General features: G+C 40.9%; 2 protein-coding genes across 2 annotated transcripts in view; one reads left to right on the top strand and one right to left on the bottom strand.

Annotated features, from left to right (window-relative positions):
• wdr46 (WD repeat domain 46) overlaps positions 1–14,662 on the top strand; it is a 23,063-nt gene extending 8,401 nt beyond the window's left edge. The window contains exons 8-14 of the mRNA XM_057825630.1: positions 6,236–6,386; positions 6,484–6,719; positions 10,983–11,136; positions 11,319–11,466; positions 11,529–11,719; positions 11,803–11,916; positions 11,993–14,662. Coding sequence (XP_057681613.1) covers positions 6,236–6,386; positions 6,484–6,719; positions 10,983–11,136; positions 11,319–11,466; positions 11,529–11,719; positions 11,803–11,916; positions 11,993–12,112 — 1,114 coding nt within the window. The 3' untranslated portion in view covers positions 12,113–14,662. The remainder of the gene's footprint in view (positions 1–6,235; positions 6,387–6,483; positions 6,720–10,982; positions 11,137–11,318; positions 11,467–11,528; positions 11,720–11,802; positions 11,917–11,992) is intronic.
• b3galt4 (UDP-Gal:betaGlcNAc beta 1,3-galactosyltransferase, polypeptide 4) lies at positions 13,443–22,431 on the bottom strand. Its single transcript, XM_057825643.1, has one exon. The coding sequence runs from the start codon at positions 22,081–22,083 to the stop codon at positions 20,974–20,976; it is 1,110 nt and encodes a 369-aa protein (XP_057681626.1). The 5' UTR covers positions 22,084–22,431; the 3' UTR covers positions 13,443–20,973.

Raw genomic sequence — 22,431 nt, 5'->3', positions numbered from 1 at the left:
TCATGAGGAGAGCCTTTCACCAATCTGGTTTCTTACAAGTGCAATCAGTTGATTGCCGTCAGGTGCTTCTTGTTTCCACTGAAACCTCATTGGTTAAACTGTCTGTGCTGAATCAGTTGGAACAAAGACCAGGACCCACTGCGGCCCTCGAGGACCGGTTTGCCCACCCCTGCTCTATACAGTATGTGCAGGTACACAATTATCAGTAGATTTATATTTTACAGCAATGTTGCACTGAAAAGGTGTCACTGTTTAATAAATGACTTAAACAGTATTTTTTCGTTTCAACAATTGTATCGTAGAATATCATGTATCAAATTTCTGACCAATATATCGATATTTGCTGTATCGTGATATCGTGAGATAATCGTTATCGTGAGCCTTGTATCGCGTATCGTATCGTATCGTGAGGTGCCTTGAGGTTCCCACTCCTATTGTGAAGAGTGACAGAAAACGTTTGACCTCCGTTATTGCCAACAAAGGGATCGCAACAAAGTATTGAGATGAACTTTTGGCATTGACCAAATACTTATTTTCCACCATGATTTGCAAATAAATTCTTTAAAAATGAAACAATGTGATTTTCTGGGATTTTTTTTCCACAATCTGTCTCTTATGGTTGAGGTTTACCCATGTTGACAATTACAGGCCTCTCTAATATTTTCAAGTGGGTGAACTTACACAATTAGTGGTTGACTAAATACTTATTTGCCCCACTGTATATACTATTTTATTGCAAATCAGTATTATGGTGATCATACTAAATAGTCATTTTTCCTGTGCACACATGCGGTAAATATCGCTGCCGTGAAGTCTGCATAGACTGACACCCCCTCACCCCGCTGCTGTGACGTGTCCACAGAGTTTTAAACTGCTGTAAAGTTGATAGTAATTCGTCATATGTAGTCCCGAGTCTGTTGACAAAAGTAGTACACTAAACCATTAGAGGTGTGCGAATTTTCCGATTCTTAGATTATTCGCGATTCGGCCGTGGAAGATTCGAGAACGATTCACAAACATCCAAATTCCGATTATTAAATTATGCCACCCAGGTAAAGCGGAACTAAAGCAGTCAGCGGCAAGCGCTCTCAGAGACGCTATGGGGAACGGACCACTACTCTTCCCCCTCCCACATTTCACTGACACAGCAGTCCCGGCTCTCTACACTCAGACGAAGGTAGAAATCATGTCGTCACTGTCGAATGTAGACAGTCGCCATTGTGTGTGACGCGTGGACATCTGTAGCCACCGAATCATTTGTTACAATAACTGCCCATTTCATAACCGAAGAGTGGGAGCTGAAAGCACACGTGCTTCAAACAAGAGCAATGCATGAAAGCCACATGGGTGCTAATATGGCTGAGCTGCTAAGCGGTGCTGTAGCTGAATGGAACATCGCAAAAAAAGACGTTATTGTTGTTACAGACAACGCAGAGAATATGGTTGTAGCTGCCCAGCTGGGTAACTTTAGCCATCTGACATGCTACGCCCACACGCTGAACCTTGCTGTTCAACGCGCCCTGAAGGTGCTGAAGGGAATAGGTACCGTTCTCACACACACCATATAATTGTTAACATTAGTCTAACATATTCATCTAACTATAGTTTAGGCAGACTTCACTCCATGCCCTTGACACAGTAAAGTGAATCACCTTATCTGAGCTCATGAGGGGGACATTAAAAAATGGTACCGTTTCTCGTAGGCACCGTCTAACTGTTTGCATTACTCGAACACACGTAATATAATTAATCAGGGAATAGTATCATTTCTCATACTTATTGTAGGACTGCACTACTCTAACACACCTAATATAAAATAAATAGCACACCATAGTTTAAAGAAGCAGAATAGATACACAACGCCATCTTATCACAGAAACCCAACGTGTACATCACGAGCAAGGTCGACGCACCAACTCTGGCAATCAGTTCTCCCGACAACGAACAAAGACAAAGACCAGCGCGCTTTGTCCTAAAACAAGTCGCGCCAGCCCGGATAACAAAGTTGATAGCGGGCGCTTGGGACGTCAAGACCAGCGTCGGTCGCTGTGGCAACCACGTCCCATCCGCACACGAACCTAAACCGCCCAAATCTGGCCATAGAGGGAAGGTCCCAAAAGCAACGCCCAGACACACTTTCGGCTCGGCCTACTCCACCACGGACTTAAAAAACACTGGACACTGAGATAACACAGATTTGCTGCTCGGAAACATTTTCTATGTAGCCTTATTTTGGATCCAGAATTGTCCTTCCTGACCCCTCCCCCCCCCCTCCATTTGAAACATGGAGTCAGTACAAAGGGTTAAAATAAGAAGAGAACGCGCAGAGTTTTGCTTCCTCCCGGTTTGGCTCGCGGGGGCGGTAAACAGCGGAGCACCATTTCCGTTCGGCTGCCGCCGTTTCCGTGCAGCTTTGGCCGGCGGTGACTAAATTCCAACAGTGCCTAGTGTGGCCAGACTGTTAGGGAGAGTGAGAGCATTGGGGCCTTTTTCCACCGCAGCACCATTGGCGCACACCAGCTTTAAGAGAACCAGAAGCTGCTTAATATCCCTAAGCACAAACTGAAAGTCGACTGCTGTACTAGATGGAACAGTGCCTTTGAGATGGTGAGCAGGTTTTTGGAGCAACAGCCTGCCATCACCGCCACACTCCTTTCTCCTCGGTGAGAAGATCAGATAAAGACCTATGCACACTCAGTGAGGCTGATGTCACAAATGCTGAGGATGTCATGGCAGCCCTCAAGCCCCTGAAGGATGCAACGGATGTCATATCAGCAGAGAGCAGCCCAACCATTTCTCTGATGGCTCCTCTGCAAGCTAAACTTCTCAATGAGACAAAGGACAGTCCTGGGGTGTCTCCACTGGTCAGGGAGATAAAACGAGCCATACATGAGGACCTCAGCAAGAGATACAGCAGCAAGAAGGAGAAGCAAACTCTTCAGACAGCTGCCGCTCCTGATCCTCGTTTTAAAAGCTTGCCCTTCCTGTCAGAGGAGGACAGAGAGGGGACCTATGAAAGAGTCACTTTTGAGGCTGCTGCACAACTACAGGTAATTCTGCTATTTTTATTATATGTTATTTAATATTCCCTGTAAAGTGTTACTCTTCCATAATATAACATTTATTTATTTTGTGCATAATTCAATTTGTGATCTAATATTTCAAATTTAATCATTTGTATCAAATGTCCAGTTAACAATGAAATTGTGATAAACATTTGAGCCTTTTTGTTTTTTCCTTTTTCCTCATTGTGTGTTACCCCAAAGCAAATTGAGCGAGAGGACGAGGAACAAACACCTGTTGCAGGGGAAGAGGACGACCCACCAAACATAGAGATGAAAGAAGAACACACAGCTTTGTCATCCTCCCTGTTGTAGGATCTGCTAGGGAAGGATTTCACTCAAGCCGAAAGGCAGCGTCAGCCCCAGTCTGCCTAGGCCAGGGCTCAGCAAGAAGTTAACAATTACTGTACGAGTACTCCTGCTCTCGGTCTCTCTGAGGACCCTCTTGACTGGTGGGGTAGGAATGCGGTACATTTTCCTTTTATGGCCAAGCTTGCCAAGAGGTACTTATGTATCCCAGGGACCAGTGTTGCTGCAGAACGAGTTTTTTTCGACTGCAGGAGACATTGTCACTGCACAGCGCAGCACACTTTCATCTGAGCATGTGGATCAACTCCTTTTCTTATACAAGAACATGGAATTTTCTCAGTAGCTAAACACACTTGACCTGTCATGCGTAGTTCGGATGCAAAAGGACTTACCTTATAACGTATATCAGACTTGTGGCCTTATATGTTAAATCTAAGGTGCAAACAAGCTCTGACATTGGTACCTAAGGCTTCCAAACGAGAAAGCGATCAATTGACACTATTTTAAAGATCTGCCTGTGCTGATTTTACAAATTCCCCACACAGGCAGTTTCAAATATATTGGCATTTAAAGATATGCTGGACAGCATCTCAATTTTTGGAACATTGCAAAAAATCATCAATTTACAGGACCGTCATGCACAAAAGGGGACATATTGTCACTCTTAAAGGGGAAGTTCAGGATTTTTTACATCAGGCTTAATCTTCGAGTTAGTGAGGGTTTAATAAGTCAGTGCAGTTGATTTCAACAAATTCCTTGTAGTTTTAGTTATTTGTTAGTTTCAGGGCTTCGGAGAGGTTAAGCTAGCGCAAGTAAATTGGTCCATCTTGGCATGCCAATAAAAAACAACATATGCACACATGTAGATCATCAGTGACCCATGCAATCAATAGTGTTAGCTATGGTTTCAGGATATATTTATTAAAACTTTCTAGAGCTGAAACAAATACTCGTGTAACTCGAGTTTATAAACGGATCCGAGTGATTTTATTCACCTCGAGTGATCGTTTCATTTTGACAGCTCTAAGCATCACGTTTTGCCTGGACTACTTTTAATGCGGGACAACGCGCTGATGTCACGTGCGTAGAGGAAGAAGCAATTAAAATAAAAAAAAAACAGTGCAGCCGACAGCCGCTACATATGATGCTGACGTTGCTAAAAACTAGCTCGCATGATGCTACGGTGGTAGTAGGTAGCGTCTGATGCGTCTCATAGAGATCACATGTATGTTGAACTAGATACGAAATGACAGAGTCAGTGGCGTTAGTAAACAGCCGCCATCTTAAAGCAGTAGACTTCTAAGCGCTAATAAATTAGATTACCGTTACTGTCACTCGCTCTCGTAACGTTAGCCCTGCGAAGGACTAGGTTTCTATTAATTATGACCACTGTCGATGTGTGGCTGTGTCATACATACAGGCTTTATTTAATCTGTGAAAACAGCGCTGTAGAGTGATGAGGGTGTAAAATAAAAACTTAATAATGCTATTGTCAATTTTAGCTCAGTAGTCATTGCTGGATAAAACACCAAGTAGTACTGGTCCCTAATGTGCTCCAATACAGCAGGTATCATACATTTATTTTGAACACTGCAAAAACTCAAAATCCTATCAGGACTTATAGTTTAGACTAACTTAAAACTTAACTAGAACTTAAAATAGCTTGACACAAATGGAAATTCAATTGAAACACGTGGGAAAAACACCTAACTTTTAAGTGATTTGTGTTATCAAGCGTAATGGAATTTTTAGGTAAGAAATATATATATATATATATATATATACATATATATATATATGTATTACATCTGAGATGCAATTGTTGGCTGTTTTCAACAATGTACATCGAAAATAAAGACATTGACTGAAAATGGTTCAATATTAGATGAAATGTCTTGTTTTCTCAAGTATATTTATAATTGCTCTTCACCTAAAAATGTTTTATCCGATTACTCGATCGATAGAATTTTCAGTCGATTGCTTAATTACTAAAATATTCGAAAGCTGCAGCCCTAAAATTTACCATCGCATATCAATAATTGCAGGATTAACAGCAGCATTTATAATCCAGAAGCTCGGCAGAGGAGCTGGGCGAAGCGATATCACATCGGTTTTTTTCCACTAATTTTTTATGTGGCTGCCAGCAGCAAGTAACCAGTTTATATTATTCTTAGTTCTTCATATGGAATTTGTGGAACCTTTCCTTTGCCCATTTCTTCTGTTTCCACGGCCTCTTAAATGTATATTTCGCGTTTTTGCCGCCCATCAGTTAACTTAGCAGACTGATGCTGCATTCGAGGAAGGTGTGAAGTCAGTTTCCAACCTCCAATCTGGAAAACTATTATTGGAACACCTCCACTATTTGATCGCTTACGTGAAGGCAGGATTGCTGGAGATCAAAATGTTGTTTTTGATGGCCAAAAAAAAAACAACTTGTCGCTATCAGCCATCTTTGCTGTTTACATATGCTTGGAACTCTTTGACATTGCAACTGATACCCTTCGAGTGGCATAAGTCCGACTTCCCACCTTTCTCAAATGCAGCGTGAGCACGATTGACCGAAGCACTCCTCTCTATTGTGGTCGTATTACACATCTAAAAAAATAGTCCTGCAGAATGAATTACGGCAGTTGGGTGTGACATTGTTTTGGCTGCATGGATGTTTTGGAACAATGATTTATGTTTTGAATTTGTTTGACTATGTTGGATCTGTTCGTTGATCTGTATCGTATTTTTATTGGCATACTAGGAAAGTGCCGTTGACTCGCGCTAACTTAGCCCCTCCAGAGGCCTGAAGCTAACAAATAACTTGCGAACTGCATGGAATTTGCAAATAACAACAAAATTAAATGTGGACTTTGCAGATGGCTTCACACCGAGACCATGTTTGCAGTAGCTCAGAAAAAGTGGCTGTATATTTACGACTCTAACGGGATAGAGCTTCACTGCATTCGCAAGTTCAATGACGTCCTTCGCATGCAGTTTCTGCCCTACCACTTCCTGCTCGCCACCGCTGTAAGTTCATATTGTATTATGTGTTTGGGTCTGAAATTGAAAGGCAATTGATCTGTTCCCTTTTAAAATTCGGCTGTTACTTTTTACTGTTTTTGAGAGCGCAACAAGTTTCCTGCAATATCTTGACGTATCCGTGGGAAAAGAAGTCTCTGCCATCTGTACCAAGACAGGCCGTCTCGATGTGATGTGTCAGAACCCTAATAATGCCATCATCCATCTTGGCCATCCCAACGGCACTGTCACCCTTTGGTCGCCCAGTCAAAAAGAAGCCCTCGTGAAAATGCTGTGTCACCATGGAGGATTGCGCTCTGTTGCTGTGGACAAAACAGGAACGTGAGTCAAAAGAAACATTACATAGACGTGTTCTTTGATTGAGGGAAGGTTCTGGACATATGTAAATACAAAGTATATGGAGTTTCATAAACCGTGAAAACCCATGACTAAATAGCAAAAATACCTGCAAGGTACTACTTTAAAGGGACAAACAACATCTACTATAATATACCTTTGTGTGGAAAAAACATGGATTAGGGTATTCAAGTATGCAAATTATTTTTTTGTTTTAAGAACTTTAATAAGTAATAAAATGTTTAAACTAGGAGTAGGTCTTGATTATAAAAGTTAATCAAATTGCAACTTTGTAATTATTCAGTCTTAATGAACTCATTCACTCCCAGCCGTTTTCACCAGAGCAAGGCCCTTCGCTCCCGGCCGTTTTTCTGGATTTTGACTGATTTTGCAAGGCCCACAGAAAATTCTGTTCTATTGCTATATAAACATGGAACCCACCAAAAGAAAGATTAGACTCTCTTCTTTCAGCAGAAAAAAGTAAGTTCATATCTTTTTCCATTCTTTAGAAATCAGCATTAGAAAATAGCTTAGTTTGAGCAATTTTCCAATTTCTGATGGAAAAAATGGAGAAAATGAGCTTTTGTAAACAAATACATTTCAAACATAACTTACTTTAACACAGCTATTTTTAGCATTAGTTACATCCCAAACTGAATAATTTTTTCCCTTTACAAAATATCATAATGAACAAGAATAATAGAGCTTTTGATAGCAAAGTAACAATTTGTTTACACATGACTACTGAGAGATGACGATGACGCCTGTTGTCGCCGCGTCTGCCGTGTAAACTGTTCCCTCATCGTTGTCCGTCTCACAAAGATGGATTATTTTTCAATCTCTGCGGGGTCTGCTTGGCGAGCCCACTGCACGGTGGTCTCAGTCGTTTTGCTCCGTCGTCCAGCGCCTGGCATTCCAGGCGTCCTCTCAGTTGTTTTGTTCGGTCGTCCGCCGCCTGGCATACTGCCGCCAGCGCTCCGACAGTGCTGCCCGGCCTTTCATTGCTGTTGAATCGGGTTGCGGGTCTTTAAAAAATGCGCTATTGCCCTCCAGTGGCCAGTTTTATTGCTTTAAAATGGGTTTGGAGCTTTGTTTTTTGTTTCTCAGATAGATGGCAAACTATAGATTCTAAGCTTGAGAACGATAAACTGACACGACCTCATATCCGGTTTTACAGGTGAGAGTTACAGCTGTATCGATAGTAAAGTTACCATTCGACAGTAATTAGCCATTAAATATTCAATGAACCGATAGTAGAGATAGAATTCGGCTATCGCGAGGACAAGAATCTGCTTCTAATGCCTAGTTCAATGCATTGCTTAATATGATAATTTAGCTTTTACCTCACATGCTGCGCTTGAGTCATTCACCACACAGCGCACTTAGATTGTGACCGCCGTCGTGGTTGCCTCAACCTCCCATTCATTTCGGCAGAACCGCCAGTAGTCGCCGTCATTACCCGATCGTCACGGGCGTGTCCTAACAACGCGAGAGCTAACAAAACCACTGTAACGCACGCTCCGTAGCGTTTTCTTTACAGCCCAAAACGAAACTAGTAGTGGCAACGAAGCAACATGCTAAAACAATGGACAGTTTGCGCACCACGCCAGCGACGTGCAGCGATTGATTTTCAACGCACCCCGGAAAACATAAGTTGGACTTAGAAGTGACGAAGGCAGCCAGATCTGTTCGCATGGGACAAAACTAGTGTGAAGTTTGAAGGGGTACAGGTATTGTGAGTTTTTAACCCTAAAAATTAACCCACTCTCGTGGTGGAAAGGGCGGCATATTGTTTCCACGAAACGCAGTGTACTTAAACATGAACATGTGGATCAGTTGATCTTCCTCAAGAAAAATCTGCCCTTCAAAAAAGATATAGACAGTGATGAGGAATAAAAAAATGTGGAAGCACAGGCATAAGTGAATGACTTTGCTCTGTATAAGGTTAAAGTAATGATTATAGACCTGTCCGTCTAAAATGCCATGTTTGTGTTCCCTCAGTTATACCAGTGGTAAAGCATAATTTATTATTTTCATTTATGATAACACAAGCAGGTTTAATTTTTTTTCCCTAGAGCTGCTGCATATAATTAATATTTTTTGCTTGTAAGATGTTTATGTTGAAAGTTTGCACTTAAATTAATTACCTATTGTGTTCAAACCACCAGGAAATACAGTAATTAAATTGCTGCACTTTATTGTTGTCTGTCACTGGCGTTATATTTTATTATCAATCCCATCCAACAAAATGACGGTCATATAGTAAGCTTTTTTTTTTTTTTTCATTAAAAAATTAAACATAACATTGGTATGAAATTTTGTTGTTTAATTTAATCTTTAATCTTTTTTAATATGTTTAAAATACTGTACAAACACACACAACAAATGTTTACTATGGTATCGTTTTCACTCTGTATGGAACCGTATCGCTCTGAAACTGTATCGAGTCATATCGAATCGCTCGGCCTTAAAAATTTATCGTTTTTTAATCGAATCGTAACCTTTGTATCTAGATACATATGGAATCGGCTTCATGCCAGAGATTCCCAACTCTAATAAATTCTTCTTGTTAAAAAAAAAAAAAATACGCAAAAGACTTATAAATACGTTTTGGGGACAGTGAAGCATTTAAAAATACAATGTACTTATACATTTCTGGGAGCAAATGAGTTAAGCACACCATACTATTCACTCATTGTCTAAGCCCCTGGTCCTCAAAATGTATATTTTAAAAAATTTCAATAGATGTTATACACAGATATGAATGTAATTTTTTTTTTTTAAATGCATTTACTGTAATTTCCGCAAACTAGAGCGCACCTGACCTTAAGCCGCACTGCAAAAATTTCTCAAAATTTAAGAAAAAAATCCATATAGAGTGGTACCTCGACATATGACGACATGCTCAAAATACAACGATTTATGACAGCGTCGCAAGTTCATTGTTTTCCCACAAGACGGACGCACGCCGGATTTTCTTTTGAGAGAAATCAACATGGTTCCCAAGAAGGTCAGCGCAGGTGGTGAAAAAAAAAACAATTGAAATTAAGGTGGAAATGATAGAAAAATATGAGCGTTGTGTGCGTTAACTGGCTAGACAACAGGGCTCACTGGTCCCCTCTCACTACCTACCTACACACCCGCTGTCTCCGAGCTCCACTCACCAGTAAGTCAAAGTGACAATAAAAACTCTTTTGTTGTTTTTTTCCTAATTTATTTGTTTTACATGTGTCTAAATTAATGCATTTGTTAAATTAGAACACGGGAGCATCATACCATGAATCCCACAAGTAAAAAGTTAAAACACTTATAGTTCAATATATATTTCTACTACGGCTGTCAAAATTATCGCGTTAACGGGCGTTAATTATTTTAATTCATCACGTTAAAATATTTGACGCATTTAACGCACTTGGCCCGCTCAAACAGATTAAAAATGACAGCAAAGTGTCATTTCCACTTGTTACATGTGTTTTTTGGTGTTTTGCCGCCCTCTGCTGGCGCTTGGGTGCGACTGATTTTATGGGTTTCAGCTCCATAATTATTATTGACATCAACAACGGCGAGCTACTAGTTCATTTTTTGATTGAAAATTTTACAAACTTTATTAAAACGAAAACATAAATAGGGGTTTTAATATAACATTTCTATAACTTGTATTAACATTTATCTTTTAAGAACTACAAGTCTTTCTATCCATGGATCGCTTTAACAGAATGTTAATAATGTTAATGCCATCTTGTTGATTTATTGTTATAATAAACAATTATGTACAGTGTGTTGAATGTATATATCCGTCTTGTCTTTCCATTCCAACAATAATTTACAGAAAAATATAGCATATTTTAGAGATGCTTTGAATTGCGATTAATTACGATTAATTAATTTTTAAGCTGTGATTAACTCGATTAAAATGTAATCGTTCGACAGCCCTAATTTCTACATACAGTGTACTGTAATTAATATTCAGTTTTAGAAGGCAGTAAAATCACTGCTTTTTAGAACCAATTTTCAAAAACTTAAAAAGAATCGCATAACATTTGAGTGTCCTTCCATTATAAGACATATAATGATGTAATTCCATGTCACGTTTATGAATGACTTTTGAACTGAAACATGATTTGAATCAAAATTGCTGTTAAGATTTTTGTCTAAAATCGTTCAGCTACAGTAACCACCATCTTTCCTGTTATCAACAATACTCTCCTCCGCAAGAGGAATCGAATAACTTGTTACCTATTTTGGCAGCTATATGGTGACATCAGGCATGGACAAAAAGCTGAAGGTTTTTGACGTCAGAACTTTCCAGGCTATCAATTCTTACTTCCTCCCTGCTGGAGCTTCCTGTTTGTCGCTAAGCCAGCGGGGACTGCTGTCCGCAGCCACAGGGGATGTTGTCCAGGTCAGTCATGTTATCTTGAATGAACATGGCATTATGATTAACTCATTTGCTGCCATTGACGAGCTAGACGTGAATTCCATTTGAACTGGGAGAGGCTTGCTGGCTAATTCCGTCAATCGCAGCACATGGGTTAATTGTTCAATATTTGCCAAACTGCTGCTGACTGTATAATTTGAATTCAGGTGTACAAGGATGTGTGGAGCTCTCAGGTGGCTAAACCTTACTTGGCCCACAGAGTACAGGCTGCTGCGTGGGGGCTACAATTTTGCCCTTTTGAGGATGTGCTCGGAGTCGGCCACGGGAAAGGCTTCACTAGCATGCTCGTACCAGGTTTGACCTAATTTTTTTATTAAAATGTCTTTGGGTAGTTACAACATAATTTTCAATTCCAGGAGCCGGCGAGCCAAACTTTGACGGCTTGGATTCGAATCCCTACCGCAGTGCCAAACAGAGGCAGGAATGGGAAGTTAAGGCTCTGCTTGAAAAGATCCAGCCGGAGCTTATCAGCCTGGATCCCACTCAACTAGGGAAGGTTGATCTTGGCACCTTCCAGCAGAGGCACCAAGACAGAGTGCAAGCGCTGGTTAGTTTTCAAAATCTTATCATTCAGGCTAAAAGCCTTAAGAATCTACTAAATTTGAATGAAAACTGTTTGTTTGTTTGTAGGGTTTTGATCCTCTTGCCAAAGAAAGATTTGTCCCAAGGCATAAGAAAAAGGGTCGCAGCTCAGCAGGCAATTTGGAAAGGAGAAAGAAGAAAGTGGCTGACATTGACAAGAGGGTAAGTGTGATAACAGTCAGCAATCAAATATGTTGAAGTTGCTACTTTGACTGAAAAAGTTGTTTTCATCATCCAGGACCTAATAGTGCAAAGTATGGAGGATAAAAAGAAGATAGCAGAGGAAAGAAAAGCTAAGGAAAAGAAGATGGCATCGTTTTCGAGCCAAAAATCTGCTCTGGACAGATTCCAAAAGTAATGGAGGAACGATTGCGCAATAAAATCACTTGCAACGTCCTCATCTAGAGTGAAGCACCAACTGTGTGTGGGCAAAACAAGTCATGCCACAAACTGAAGGAGGAAATTGCTTTTGATGATTGGCAGGTCATTTGTAGTCAGCTTTTTAAGGCCTAAAGCACTTCCTGTCTTATCTGCCTAGACATGCGCCTGACCTTGTGCATTTAGAGCTGAATTGACTGTTCGGATGATCAAATGGAACTCGCACAAAGGGCGTGTTGGTGTGGTTTACGACTGATAACTGAAAACAGCCTCCACCATGACAGCGTATCATTACTAATGGCTTGATCGATCAGCTGTCCTTAGGTCTTTATATTTTGTAATTGTCAAAAAATGTCTAACCCCATCTGATGTACAATATTTCTTCACTGTTCAATTGGTGGTTAAAATGTTTGTGGACATAAATTGTATGCGGCATATGTTATGCAGTTTTAGCATAAGCACACAATAAACAAACTACAGAAATAGTCAAGTATTCACTATAAGATGTTTTACTGAAACGAATGTCTGGCAATGACACAAAGGAAGTCTTAAAAACAGCCCCAACTTGACCGCCTTAGTAAGCCTTCTGAAATTTACTTCCTGTTATGTAGGTTAAAAATTACACACACTGTTGCTGGAAGCATTGTACTTTGACTTATTTGAAATGGCTCCAAAACACGGTATGTTGAAACAAAGTTGGGATCCACTGAAAGATTTTGAATTGTTTAATGAAGAACCACACCGTTTTCATAATCCATATCTACATACATTCTCTTTGTTAGGAACTCATTGGATTGCATAGTGCAGAAGGACAAACAAGTAACTGTAGATGTTAACGCCACCTTATTGACACAAGCCTGAATCAATGTTTAGTCTTGCTACAAAACATAAATACTGCTCAGTATTAGCGGTGCAACGGTTTGCGGTTCAAAGCCAAACCATTCGGTTCGCCCTCCACGGTTCAATACGCCTTTATGAACCGCACCTTTTCGGTTTTGCAAATAATGTATTCCGAACGCTTATGGAATGAATTGATCGAGCTCTGTGTGCCTGTGTGTGACGTGAAGCACCGCGGTGGAGAAATTCCCGCCCCGCAAGTAAATGTCGGATCGCTGTCAAGCACCTGTGTAATAGAAGCCGAGTAACGCCCTCTCTCGCTTACAAGCGAAGTGAAACAAGAAAGAAAACTTTCTATGGCGAGTGGAGAGACCGAATTTTGAGGAAGCACCGGGTTCTTTCAAATCTGCGGTGTGGCAACATTTTGGTTTCACCGTGGATTACAATGCGGAGGGAGAGAAAATATTGAAAAAAAAAATTGCAAGCATTGCTCAGCGCTTGTTCCCCATGCTAATGGCAACACTTTTATAACATGACTCCGGCACCTCAGCCAGCATCACCCACAGATATCACTTTCTCAGGGTAGGACAACCCCGAAGATGACACCAGTGAAAACACACGGCGGGCTTCGTTAATTTATTTGCAACGCTTGACCCGCGTTACATTGTTCCCTCGCGTACATATTTCTCCAACAACGTAATCCCCGACATTTATGAAATGGCACGCAAAGCCATCGAAGATGATTTCGCTAAAGCACATAGTTTCGCCCTGACCACTGATAGTTGGAAGTTGGACGTCCCGTGCTACAGAGTGCTACTACCTAACTGTGACGGTCCACTATAATTCATACCTGTCAAATTGTACGGTTTCGTTGTAATTTGTACAAGTGAGCACTCATTTTTGAATGTGTACGCCATACATTACGTCCAAAATCTGCACGTTTTTCGTGCATTACGTTTTTTTTTTTTTTATCCGTTCGGATTTGGTCACCGTTTCTGCAACGAGACAATGCGTTGCTTGAATGACGCGAGAAAAGTCAGAGACTCTGAGAGGGAAGAGTGTTTGTTGAGACGCTGTAGCAAACGCGATGCTAGCTAGGCTAGGTGGCTCCAATATTACCTGACTTAGCCGACAACATACAATCTACGCCTGGATGTCTCTTGTATATAGAACTACATGCGAAATGACAGACTCGGTAGCGTTAGTAAACAGCCGCCATTTTAGAGCAGTAAACTTGTCAGAAAGGCTCTGTTGTAGTAAACCTTACGAGCGAACCTAAGCAACTTTTTATCTAAAATACTCCTAAATCGGCAAAATCTTGACTTGAGTCTATCTTTAACTGATGAAACAGTTTTCAAATTTTCACATGTCGAAAGTAGACAGAAGGGAACTGATGCAAAAACGGGAGCAATTTTATCAACTTTAACGGTTGATTCACAACATTAAATGACCTCCAAACATAGCAAAGGTTACTATGTTTTTGGGGGGTTTTTTTGTGTTTTTTTTTTTTATGGAAAAACAAAACATTAAAGGTATCACCAGTTACTTTGCCAAGTAGCTTGTTTACTACTGTGTGTGTATTTCAGTAGTCAGTCACTACTAGCCAAAGAGCTAAGAGGCATTTTAACAGTCGAAAATGTTTACATTTTAAGTGTTTATTTCATTTTTTAAAAGCAAAATAAGGGCAGTTTAAAAAAAAAAAAAAAAAAAAAAAGCAAAACGCAAACCGAACCGAAACCGTGATCCCAAAACCGAGGTTCAAACCGAACCTTGGGCTAACTGAACCGTTGCACCCCTACTCAGTATAGGATCAATATATAGACTCAGTGCAATATTTTTTTTAATATTAGCTTTGAAAGCTAGCTGCGAGTTCAACCCATTTGACGTTAACTAGCTGTGAGTTCGTCCCATTTGATGTAAACAATGCAGCCTACAGTAAATAATACAAAACTGGCTGTAGTTTCATTTTTTTTTTAGGAACCATTTCTAATAGACTTGCCAGTGTTCTCAGAATACACACATTCACTGGCAGCTTTCCTAGTTAATATGGCGTTCTGATTTTTATAACCCTCGTAGTAAATCACTTCAATATGTCATGTAATAAATCTAAATGACAATAAAGAATACTGTATATGCAGCCTACAGGCGTTAAATAATATCTGAGCAGGCCAACCCAAGGGCTTTGTTTGCTTTTCCCCTTATTTGCTCATATACAGTTGGGCAAATAAGTATTTAGTCAACCACTAATTGTGCAAGTTCTCCCACTTGAAAATATTTGGTCTGTAATTGTCAACATGGGTAAACCTCAACCATGAGAGACAATGTGGGAAAAAAATCACATTGTTTGATTTTTAAAGAAGTTATTTGCAAATCATGGTGGAAAATAAGTATTTGGTCAGTACCAAAAGTTCATCTCAATACTTTGTTATGTACCCTTTGTTGGCAATAACAGAGGCCAAACATTTTCTGTAACTCTTCACAAGCTTTCACACACTGTTGCTGGTATTTTGGCCCATTCCTCCATGCAGATCTCCTCTAGAGCAGTGATGTTTTGGGGCTGTCGTTGGGCAACACGAACTTTAAACTCCCTCCACTGATTTTCTATGGGGTTGAGATCTGGAGACTGGCTAGGTCACTCCAGGACCTTGAAATGCTTCTTACGAAGCCACTCCTTTGTTGCCCTGGTTGTGTGTTTGGGATCATTGTCATGCTGAAAGACCCAGCCACGTCTCATCTTCAATGCCCTTGCTGATGGAGATTTTGACTCAAAATGTCTCGATACATGGCCCCATTCATTCTTTCCTTTACACAGGTCAGTCATCCTGGTCCCTTTGCAGAAAAATAGCCCAAAAGCATGTTGTTTCCACCCCCATGCTTCACAGTGGGTATGGTTTTTTTCGGATGGTATTTAGTATTCTTTCTCCTCCAAACACAAGAACCTGTGTTTCTACCAAAAAGTTCTATTTTGGTTTCATCTGACCATAACACATTCTCCCAGTCCTCTTCTGGATCATCCAAATGCTCTCTAGCGAACCGCAGACGGGCCTGGACGTGTACTGACTTCAGCAGGGGGACACGTCTGGCAGAACAGGATTTGAGTCCCTTGTGTTCCTGATAGTAGCCTTTGTTACTGTGGTCCCAGCTCTCTCTAGGTCATTCACTAGGTCCCCCATGTGGTTCTGGGATTTTTGCTCACCGTTCTTGTTATCATTTTGACGCCACGGGGTGAGATCTTTCATGGAGCCCCAGATCGAGGGAGATGCCTTGTGGACAGGTGTCTTTTATACCGATAATGAGTTAAAACAGGTGCCATTAATACAGGTAACGAGTGGAGCCTGGTTAGACCTCGTTAAAAGAAGTTAGACCTCTTTGACAGCCAGAAATCTTGCTTGTTTGTAGGTGACCAGATTCTTATTTTCCACATTAATTTGGAATTCTTGAAGAAGAGGAATTTTTGACCAATTTCTCTGAAAGACATAAAGGTCAAGTACTAATTTAGACCACAAAGCCTGGAAATCCTTTATTTGTTCAAGTTTAACCCAAAGGTTTTCTATTGGGTTGAGATCGGAACTTTGTAAATACCAATTTTGTTCTTATACCAACTGCTACAGCACACAATCTGGAAACTGGGCTGTTAGTAAATGAGTTAAGTTCCTTTTAGGAAAAATTGATGGTTAGCCTCATTAGTGGATTTTTTTTTTTTTACTTAGTCACCACTTGAATAAGCATGCAGCGATCCCTCGTTTTTTGCGGTTAATGGGACACCCCCCCCACGATAAAATCCGCGAAGTAGAGGTGTAGCTCATTTACATTAAAAAATGTTTTTGGGTTTTTTTTTGTTTTTTGTTTTTTTTGGGTGTGTTCAATGTATTTATTCAGATTTAGCATTGGAAAGAGATACAGTAAGACATGATTTTCCCTTTTTTCCCCCCAAAGGATAATTCTTTATTAAATTCTTCATGGAGTCCTCTCAAATCAACTCATGCTGCTTAGAACAGCACATGACACAACATAATGAGTTGCCATAGCGGCTACAGCCAATGTTTAAAACGTTAAACGAGGCGGTGGTCTTTGAAAGGTAATTGGCCGCTTCAAAGCAGCTCCCTTGTCACTCATCGTTTACCTTAATAAGCTGCAGCCATACGCGGAGATTAAGGGTGGGCCAGCGGGGCATAGCTTTCCTGGTGGCCGAAAATGTCATTGCATGTAATAGACTCCTATTAATGAATTTAAAACTAAAACTTGCTGGTAAAATGTCAATAATAGTTGTGAAGCAATAAAACAACAAATTAATGAAATGAACAAAATAATGGGTAAAAAAAAATTTTCAAACACATCATGTGACTAACACCTTAGAGATGGCCATTTGCTTTGCTTAGCCAAAACTACCTGAGGACAGATTCTGGCTGGAATATTCAGTCAAACAGGATGCGGTGTCTACTTCTCCGCTAGGTAAGACCATAGACTTCATAATTATATTGACGGGACACAAACCCCAGACACTGCGCCATGCCTTCAAGTAGGGTGCCGTCCCACACTCCTCTTCAGTTGGTCAAAGTCGGTCGCAGTTATTCTTTAACACATGCAGTGATCCAACGCCAGATTTGAGTTGGAAAAAAGTACGAAAGCTGTACCATATACAAACAGGAAGGATTGTCTCAGGAGTGATTTGTTCGAGGATTCAAGGTGATATATTTTTCGTATTATGCATGCATTTTGAAACGTGAAAAAAAAAAATCAATTGGAGAAATTAACCGCTACGGCATTAGCGTCATAATTCGCAATATGTACGTAAGATAAATGCTAACCGCCTGATTTTTTGCTGTTAACTGTGTTACGTCCATATGTATAAAGAAATCAGGGATTTACTCATTTATTCACAAGAATTTTCAACGTAAAAAGCTTTGTGATGATAAGGCGGCGCCACAGTGGCTTAAAGAGTAGCAGCACATTCGACATATTTGCGTAAAATAAATGCTACCTGCCCGTTTTTTTGTTTTTGCTTTCAACAAAGAATCGAGATTGTTTTACGTCCATATGTACAAAGAATTCAGGGATTTAAGCATTTATTCACAAGAATTTTCAACATTGAAAGCTCTTTGTGTTTCCGCTCGGTCAGCTTTGACGGAGATAGGCCCCCTATTAATTGGCTCCGTGCCCCATCAATATATTATGACGTTTATAGTAAGACTGAAAAACGCGTGCGCTCACACACACAACTGGGATGCCGGTATGTACAAGCATGGGCTAAGCTACTATCCGAGCATATAGCTTCTAAATTTTATTGCTGACATTGCGTTTCAGGGTCATCAACATGTTTTGCCCCTGCGCCACAAAGGTCAAACTCCGCCGATGGCTGCAGCTGCCTGGTGAGAAAGAAATGCTTCAGGAGTGAGAGGCTGTGCGTGATCGGATGGGACATCTCGATAAAATCCTGCATTTTTTTTTTTTTTTTTAATTGGAAAAAAAAATCTGCAATGGATTGAGGGCGCGATGTTTGAAGCGCGAAGTAGCGACCCGGATAGCAGACAGACGTTGAAAAGATGTTGGATCAACATTCCGCTGTCATTCTTATATCGTTGAATCAACGTCACTTTTGCATCCTCAATGTTATTTCAACGTTGGAATCCTTACAAAACCTAAACGTCATTTCGATTATTTATAATATTGGAACAACGCTGAATCAATGTAAAGTTTTCGACCAAGACGCCCGCTCATCCATAATTCAGTGACTTCAATCATATTTCCCTCTCAATCATGAATCAACAATTTGTCAACATTAGTTCATCAACTATGAAACAACCAAAACCTATTCAATGACTTTTCAATCATATTTCCCTGTCAATCATAAATTAACTATTTGCCAACATTAGTTCATCAACTATAAAACAATGTTAACCCAACCATCGCCTGACATACAATAGAACAACATTGTTTCAACGTCACTCGACGTCGAAAATTTTGATCTCAACCATACTGATGATTTTGATGGAAAATCAACGTTAATTCAATGTCGGTCTGCTATCTGGGGAGGTATCACTGTATTGAGTATACTGTTTTGAGAAGTTTGTCCATAGGCGGAGTTTGACCTTTGGGGCAGGGGGGCACAACATGTTGATGACCCCGAAACGCAGTGTCAGCAATAAAATTAACTTACAAGAATATTTATAATAAATGAAAATGAGTGTTTTTTGTTTCCCATCATTCTTGAGGGGAATTCCAAATCAGGCTACTTAGGCTATACTTTTCGCCAACATCATCCATTGAATATGGTACGCCCGCTGGTGTCGTGTCAATGTAGTTACCCCAGTCAAAAATTGTATCCCCTTGGCAGAGCCACTTTGCTGCACTGATTTGCTTGATTTCTTTGTTTTGGTGATTGGTTATTTACGAGGTTTTAAAACATCGTAGGATGACCTATAACTTATTACTGACTCAAGTCCTGTATGGAGTTTCTCCAGTTTAATAAACGTCAATGTCCAAAATACATAACTGGTTCTTTTCTGGCTTCAATTAATTGTTTAAGTCGACATAACTCATAACTAATGTGTGGGACACAATTTTTGATGGGGGTAACTACATTGGCAAGGTGGTGGCTCTGTTGAACAATTAGCGTTTTTAGTGGGGTAAATTGAAACTCCGCTCACCATTTTGTCAATGGTCTCTAGTCTTTCATGGTCCACATTTTCAATCCTTGGTTCTTGCTCAGTAGTTGTTGTCGCTTTTGAAAGCTTAGGTTTGAAGAAAAATTACGTATATGGCGGAAGACACAGACAAGACTGAAAAAGCAGTTTCTGCTCTTGCACTCCTCTTTAAACAAAACTGCTGTATTTTAAGCCAAAACAACTGTTGTGTTTGATTTAACAATATGTCTACATGTTGCCATAGCAGATTCATGGCGCATTAAGCCCCTGAACTATTTTTAATTTGTCCGTTTTACCCTGAAAGCCCCGTTTAGACATCGCGCAACCACTTTTGTGTCAACCCAGCCATAAAATGAAGAAAATTTATTATATTTATTATTCAAAATGTCTTTCGTTTTAGCTTAGAACCATTAACTGATGTCTCATATTTCGTTTAAAAAAAAAAAAAAAAAAACGACTTAAAAAAATTATTCACTCACATATTTTAAACTTGTAAACAAATTATGTCACAATTTTACAAAATGGCGTCTGTAAAAACGTCACGGATACCTATCTCATAACTATCGCTTAATTGTATTTTTTTTTTTTTTAATTGTCGCATTTTCTCCGATATGTTACATGATAATTAATCGATCTAAACAAAGAGAAATTGAAAAAAAAATGTTTAAAAGGGTAAATATATGAAAAAGAAAATCTGGACCACTCCTTGATGTCTGCGATTTCTGCATCGCAACCCTTGTTATATGACCATGTTCCACCCATAAAATCCCCCCAAAAATCCAGCTGTGGCCATTCACAGCTGTGTCTTGACACTCAGTGATACATGCTACATGGAGTTTTTGGATCGAAACAAGGTAAGTATCCAATAATATCTCAATAAAGTCATGGGGTCTGTAATTTTGCTCTCACATCCTGATAGGGTTTTGCTGTTTAAAAAAACATTTCAAAAAAAAAAAAAAAAGCCCTCCTGTTCAAAATGTTTCTTCCCCCAGAAAATTGAGATTTTAAGCTTTCCAATCACACATGCATATCGGACAATTTTGAAAAGTGGTTAAATTGGGGGTCTCAGACCGGAACTTCAAATCACCTGAGTGTTTTCCGCCATATCCATTTTGCCTCTTCGGTCTTCGCGTATTTTTGGCTAAGCAAAGCAAATGAGGTGCTAAGGTGCTAGTCACATGATCTGTTCGAAAAATAATTTTGACCCATTATAAAAATATCTTTTTTTTGCTCATTTTATTCATTTTCGTTGTTTGTTTTATCGCTTTACAACTTATATAGACAATATTTTACCGGAATTTTTTAATTTTAAAATCATATACTTGGCCTGGCCCCCCCTGAAAATCCGCTTATGAGTTTCTCACTCCTTCCCCAAACCAAAAGCTGTGCTAAGTAAGGCCCCGACTTTGCACATACAGAGCGAGACTTTCATGCTCAACCAGATGCACTGTCCCGATGACTGGCTGTCAGACCAGTAATCTAGCATCTCTGCGGGTGCGATGTGATGAACTGACACCATGGCTTGATAACAACAGCGCCCGTACGGCACAGATGGGCCACCGGAAAACAGTGGGGAGTGTGTGGGTTTTATGCCGGCTGCATGGGCGCAAACCCCCACAAAAATGTCTTCAGGTGGTTGGGCCCTGGCCAGAGGTGAAACAGAAGCAACTGAGGATATTTTCAGTAAGGCGTGGCGTGACAGAACATAGGCAGTTCCACTGCAATAATCTGGAAAGACGGAGGATTTGTAGACCGAGGTGGGGACGTAGTGCTTACTGTCAGGGTCCCGGTTCGGAGCCACGTGGAGATGCACCCTACCAAGGTACAAGTCTGACTGTTCGTAGGTGTGGCTCTTGTTGAGCAGGGTCAGGAGTGCGCTTGGGTTGAACATGATGTCGTCATCCACTTTGGCAAGAAAGTGAGCCTGCGGGCAGAAGCGATTAACCCACCTCTGAAGGGCTAAAGTTTTGAGGGTCAGGTTGGAGTAGGTGTCCAAGAAGCGCCCCTGGACCAGATCTCCTTTTTCCTTAGCTTCTTCAATGAGAAGCCTGGACAGTGCGTGATCAGATGGCACCCCCAGCATGAAGAGGGTCAGAACCTTCAGACCCCTCACGACAGTTTCCCCACCCCAGGTAGACCGGATTGCCTGACGTGCCTTGTGGTGGGCTGGAGCCGAGGTGACCATGGTGATGAGGTAGGGTTTGGCTCTTTGGCACACTAACGAACTTGGCATGAGTAGGAAATCCTCGGGTTTGATGGGAGGGGCGCTTTGCTGGGGGAAGAGGCCCGAGTGCGGCTCCGGAACGGGGCTCATGCTCATGCCGATGGACGTGATCCACGACTCGACGACGTCCACGAAGAGCAGCGAGAAAACGGCGACGGCGCCGGTCAACGCGCAAATCATCCGCAAGAGGCGAATCCCCCGTTTTCCAAAGCGGGGCGTGCATATCCAAAGCCCCCGGACGAGCATCGTTGCTCCCTCTCGGCGCCTCAGCGGATGCTGCGGCCGTCCACCCTCGGTGTGGGCTAATAAAGTAGGGCTGCGTGGAGCCCTAGGACACGATCGAAGTGTCGATCGGGACACATGTGAGAGAAAAATGTGTCAAAGTATGCATTCCGATCCACCCGCGGTGAAAGTGAAGCAACACTGGCACGGAAAGACGTCCCAGTCCTGTAGCGTGACGTCCACAAGCGCTACCCAAGACGTAAAAGGCAACCTTTGTGTGAACATTTGCTTGGGGGACGGGCTTCGTTGTCGTCTTTATGATACTCACATGCGACAGTTGTGTATGTAGATCTCGAAACGCACACTCCCCGT

The sequence above is a fragment of the Corythoichthys intestinalis genome, chromosome 2 (genome assembly GCF_030265065.1).
Source record: "Corythoichthys intestinalis isolate RoL2023-P3 chromosome 2, ASM3026506v1, whole genome shotgun sequence".
In the NCBI taxonomy this organism is placed as follows: domain Eukaryota; kingdom Metazoa; phylum Chordata; class Actinopteri; order Syngnathiformes; family Syngnathidae; genus Corythoichthys; species Corythoichthys intestinalis.
Note: the sequence above shows the minus strand (reverse complement) of the source record. Positions and strands in the feature narration are given on the sequence as shown.